The sequence below is a fragment of the Panicum virgatum genome, chromosome 7N, assembly GCF_016808335.1.
Source record: "Panicum virgatum strain AP13 chromosome 7N, P.virgatum_v5, whole genome shotgun sequence".
Classification (NCBI taxonomy): Eukaryota; Viridiplantae; Streptophyta; class Magnoliopsida; order Poales; family Poaceae; genus Panicum; species Panicum virgatum.
In genome coordinates, this window is record NC_053151.1 from 11000473 (window position 1) to 11005802 (window position 5330).

General features: G+C 45.5%; 1 protein-coding gene across 1 annotated transcript; it reads left to right on the forward strand.

Annotated features, from left to right (window-relative positions):
• The first annotated feature begins 3050 nt into the window (after nt 1-3050).
• On the forward strand, nt 3051-4985 carry LOC120680929. The gene is made up of 3 exons (XM_039962503.1): nt 3051-3077; nt 3216-3449; nt 4173-4985. Exons 1-3 carry the CDS (start codon nt 3051-3053, stop codon nt 4683-4685), a joined length of 774 nt encoding a protein of 257 aa, XP_039818437.1. The 3' UTR covers nt 4686-4985.
• Nucleotides 4986-5330: the final 345 nt, after the last annotated feature.

The window sequence follows — 5330 nt, forward strand, 5'->3', positions numbered from 1 at the left end:
CAGAAGAACCAAAACCACCACCGACAATGGCTAGTGGTGAACTCCTGTACAAGGCGAACTCCCAGACCCGACGCCAGCACCAGAGCACACACCGATGAAGGAGAGAGAAGTCTGGAGTACCTTATTCCACAGAAGCGACGCCAGCTCCCTTATCCAAGCGCCGCCGGGAAACACTAGCTCCGCCACCATCGCCGGTGACGAGCGAACCCTAGGACTAGAAACTAGCTATCCTATACTAGTCTGCACGTCGATTCCCCCGTCCCCCTTCCTCTCCGACGGCGTAAGCCACCGGAGAGGAGGAGGGACGGCGGAACCGCGCCGGAAGAAGCTCCGCCTCGCGCTTCGCCTTTGTCGCCCGCACAACACTGTTGGGGAGATAAGGACGGACGCGAGAGGAATGCTGCCCTCATTGGTAACCTAAATTCTAGTTTTTAGCATGTCAAATTGATTATAGCATAGCTTATGCAACTGACATACAAGTTAGGTTAAGAAGCATAACTAAATTTTTGAACAACCACAAACTCAGAGCATCTCTCCAGCAGTCCCCCAATAATCCTTTCCCGATAACTGGTATCGGGAGATGTCCCTATACAAGTTTTAAGATTATTGAGGGACTTGTTTTTGCAGTCTCCCAATAACTTTCTCCCAATCCAACTATTTTATTGGGAGAGTCACAACTCTCTCTTTATTTAGGGAGAGTTGGGGTGAATTATTGAGTTGTTCCAATAATTATTGGAAAAAGAGAAAGATTTTGGGAGACTGCTGGAGAACTATTTTCTTATCTAGTCTCCTAATATGGTAGTTGGATTGAGGATTGAAAGACTACTGGAGATGCTATTAGAAAAAGAAGGAAGAAGAGCAAACCACTGGCTGATGCCCTGTCGTTGTGCGCTTGTCGATGAGCTGCTGCTCACCGCCGCAGAGGCGCAGCGCCCCTGCAGGCCCTCGCCCTGCACGCTGCACGCACACGTGCTGGCGCGCTCAGCCGCCACCGGACATTGTGGAGGCACGGCGCACATGCAGGCCCAACGTGTGCACGCGCGGCTACCGCCGGCCGCCGCGGAGGCGGACTTGGCCTCCGCTGGCTGCCATTCACTGCTCGGTAATGCCCGCCGCCGCCGTGTATTCAACGATGCGAGCTGGGGGCAGGGGCATGGCCGCATGGGGAGCAGCTAGGCTCTTGGTGGACCTGGTGCAAAATTGGGCCATTCTGGGCAGTTGTGTAGGAGAGGAGGGAGATGGAGACAGTACTATTTTAGGGCCGGAAGAGAGGAGGTTGACAATCTGTTATGTATCTTTTTCATATTTTGAATACCTAGAAAGGTATATACTATCTATATATAAAAAATTGCTCAAAATAAAGGGTATTCAACTGAATACCCTTGAATTAAGGTAGGCCCGCCCCTGCGACGGCGGGTGAGAAAAGGGCGGTGCTGGCGGGGATTTCAAGGCACCCTTTTCGCTGCAGCGCGAGCAGGAGGCGGTGGTCGCCGACTCGCCTACGGCGGCGGCGGCCGGGCAGCGCTTGCTGCAGCGCGGATGGAGAATCGAGCCGGGCGGGATGGCCGGCGCGCAAGGCGTAGCGGTGAGCCGACCCACCGTGGAGGCACCAGAGGTCATGGAGGAAGGCCACACGACTGCGGCGAGCCCCGCGTTGGAGACCCAGCTGGCGACCCGCCAGGAGCGCCGCCGCTCAACGGCTAGGAAAGGAACGGTCGCGGAGGAAAGCACAACGGCTGCGCTGAGCAAAGCTCCCCCCTTGTAGGCGCAGCTGACAAGGAAGGACTGACCGCCAGTGGCGGCGACCCACCCGGCGAACTGCAAGTGCCGCCGCACCCACGTGACGGCAAGAAAGGGAACGCCGGCGGCTGCGGAGATAGAATGGAGAAACACTATACACCCAAAGTGGGGGTGACCTCTCTATATATACCATGTATACAAGTACATATCTAATATAACCTCAAGTATACAAGGCAAGGCTATTTCTATACATATCTAATACATACCAAATTGAGTTTTCATCTATCGCCACTTAGGATCTACTTGTTGTCATGAATGCGCTGTTTCATGAAATATCCTATCAACCATGAATTAGTTCCTTATATAGCAAGTACATGTGACTTTTTTTTTTTGTAGATGTGATGAAACCCACTGGGAAGGTCAAAATCTGTATTGTGTGCTTATCCAAGGATGATTGTAATGCAGTTGGGAACCTGTTAAGTTTCAAAAATGAAATACATGATAGGATTCATCTGGAAGTCAAATCCATTGACAACTTACAAGAAGAATCTTTTGATGTGATAATTCTATCATTGTTAGTTGAAGATGATACTGAGCTTAAGCGTGTAAAGGATAACAATTTAAATGTTGCCCTTACAAGTTCAAGGTATGTATCTGTACATCTTTTTTATCATGAATTTTGCTCCTGTTAATTATATGTCTATAACAATTTTATTTTTCCTCTAGACATTGTCTCTGGATGGTTGGAGAGCATGATATATTAGTCGGTAGTGGAGGTATATGGAGAAATTTGGTTTCTGATGCAGAGAGGCATGTCTGTATTCAAAAGGTGGATACGAACAAACTTACTGATGTCATTAAACAACTTGAAATGAATGATGAGCATCACTGCTCTGATTCTAATTCTGCGATTTCGAGGAAAATAAGGCACATGGTAAGTTTAAATATAAATATGAGATATTACTTGACGTAACCTTGACTTTGGACTCATTCTTTTTTCTTGTGAATTTAAAGATGACAAACTAAAAAAAAAAGATCTTTCTTTTTATGACGTGTCTAAAATTTTTAAGTACCACCCTTTGATGATTTATTGCTGAACAATAAGAAAAAGTGTTTATGATCTGCATGAAGTTATGATGGAGGAAATTTTCTGAGCGCATTTGCTCTCTCAGTGCACTTATATTTTAGTACTGTTATGTCTGTTCATTGTTAATAGATAGAACAGTGAATAAGTGATGTCAAAATTCTGCAGCCAGGGCAGGAGTTTACTTGGGCTGGAAGACCCTACAGGACTAAAAAGATTTTAGCTGATGTCCGGAACCAACAAGGCCAACCCGGTATGTTAAACTTTATCCATTGCAATTGCTATGTCAGCACTTTGTAAATTTTCTGGTGGAAGCATGTATTGTTAAGTTTTTTTTTAAAAAACTTACCTTCATTTATTTTTCTTGTATGCAAACACATGCTCTTTTCAGTCAATCTCGGGAGCAGTGGAGTCCTTGTTCAAAATTCGGAATGCTGAATTGGTTCCTTCACAGGAGTTCAAGTGGAAATTTGTATTGGATGACTGGGAATTTCAGTACCCAACTATTGCATCTAATCCCTTTGGATCAGAGGATGAGACTGACAGAGGGGAAAAGCGAATCCAAACTTCATTTGGCCTGTTCAAAACTAATGGTGTTATGGCCAGTGATGAATATGGGGGCAAGGTGTGATCTTATTTAATTAGTTCATTAGTTTGCTATGGAAAGTTCTGGTTAGCCAATGATTTGTTGCATAGTTATGGTTTTGATTCTGCAAATAACATCTAGCATTGTCTTACACTTTCTTTCTATCATTTCACTATTGATGAATTTAGGTTGGTAGGTCCATTTTGGGTAAAAACTGTTCCTTCATATATATGTTATTGCTTTAGATTACCTATATTCTGAAGTTTTTTTCTGTTCAGTTGGTCAATTTTTCAATAATTATTGTTGATCATCCTGGGTGGTGATCGGAAGGGAGCTTCATGCTTTTAAGGCTTTAGCACTGTTGAACTGCTGCAAGTCAATACGTTTTTTTTTCTCATTTCTAGTTCCATACTGTGATTTCTGATTATATAGATGATTAAGAAGCGAATGGGTACTATATTAGTGGTCGGGACTGTCCACAAAATGGTCGTAAATGAACCGCATGTCACAAAGCTCTACTATTGATTATTGAGCTGCTTAATCTGTGACATGAATTTGCCTGTTATCAATCTTCCATGCCATTGACAGGCTTAGCCAATACGTAGAAGAAAGCTTGCAGAATCTGACTTTCTTCAATCTTGTCAAGTTAGCATGCTGATTTTTTTTATTATTATACAGAACATTGCGTGTTCTCTTATGTTGTATGTTCATATACTAAATTTTTTATGTAGCTAATAGTTTTTGTTTGTGGCACACACACAGTTCCGGCGCTTCAAAATCAAAGCATACGGGAGCATGAACAAGGACGATACAGAGGCTGTCAAGGCGCATCTGGAGAAGGGAGGTATAATGGTAGGCAGCTTCAGAATATCCCACAACTACTTCAGCCTAAGTCCTGGGCAAGTGTACGTCTACGACACTGACAAGGCAATCACGCACGACAAGTCGGGCCTGCCGGCGTCGCACGTGGCGATGATGATTGGCATCGGCCACCGGCTGACAGCGTCCAATCGCTTCAGCCGGCACATGGTGATGCAGAACAGTGAGGGCAAGCTGTTCGGGACCAACGGCATTGGTAGGATTGGGAAGAGGCAGACGCTCAGGAAACTCTACTGGATCGAGGTTGAGGGGGTGGAGCCGAGAGCAGCGCCTACCACCACCCCACGCAAGCTCCGACGCCACCGCTGCTACTACCGCCGCCGGGCAAGGAAGGAGAGTGATGCGCAGAGCGAAGCATCGTCTGCTGGTATCTGTGATGTGATGCAGTGGGCGTAGAGACGCCGATGGAGAGACTTGTTAGCTGTGCTGCTGACATTTGCAGTAGCATAGTTTTTGTAGAGCATGCTGTGTAGAGATTGTTGCTGCGTTTTGGCCTTTTGGGAGTTGGTGAGAGAGAGAAATGCTGCAGCGCTCGCAGACATAGTCGCAGAACAAAACTCTCGGCTTCAGCCATGTTGGTGCAGGTTATTCATTTCTGAACATGATAGATGTCCAAAACGCCTTTAACTCTTCTTTTTTTTCCCCTGGTGAGATGAGCAGCAAAGACATTGATAGAGCATTTACATATTTAGTTGCCAACTTTTGAGGCGCCATCTTTGAGAAAATGTTCATGATGATGATTATGGGTACTATGAGTACGTATATTTTGTTGTTTTTTTATCTGTGTTGATGTTTGATATCTATGTTTAATAGTAAGAAGCTTGACCTGCCTTGACTGATGTGGTGCATGATTGAAGGATTGTTGACAGGCAACAAGTAATGCTAGGATCAGGATTACATAAGCCATGAGACAAGAATCAACAACTAATGCAGATTTTTTTTTGAGAACCAACATCTAATGCAGATGGACGAACCCTGAGCAGCAGACAGAGCGAGCCGTCGTAGTACCTGCTGAAGGCCCAAGCAGGCTCCAAATTAGGC

Bases quoted from the DNA above. Each gene is read 5' to 3' on its own strand.
- LOC120680929 (XM_039962503.1), top strand. From the start codon at position 3,051: ATGTCCGGAACCAACAAGGCCAACCCG. The intron at 3,078-3,215 runs GTATGTTAAACT...TGCTCTTTTCAG, and splicing joins GAACCAACAAGGCCAACCCG to TCAATCTCGGGAGCAGTGGA. The intron at 3,450-4,172 runs GTGTGATCTTAT...GCACACACACAG, and splicing joins GTGATGAATATGGGGGCAAG to TTCCGGCGCTTCAAAATCAA.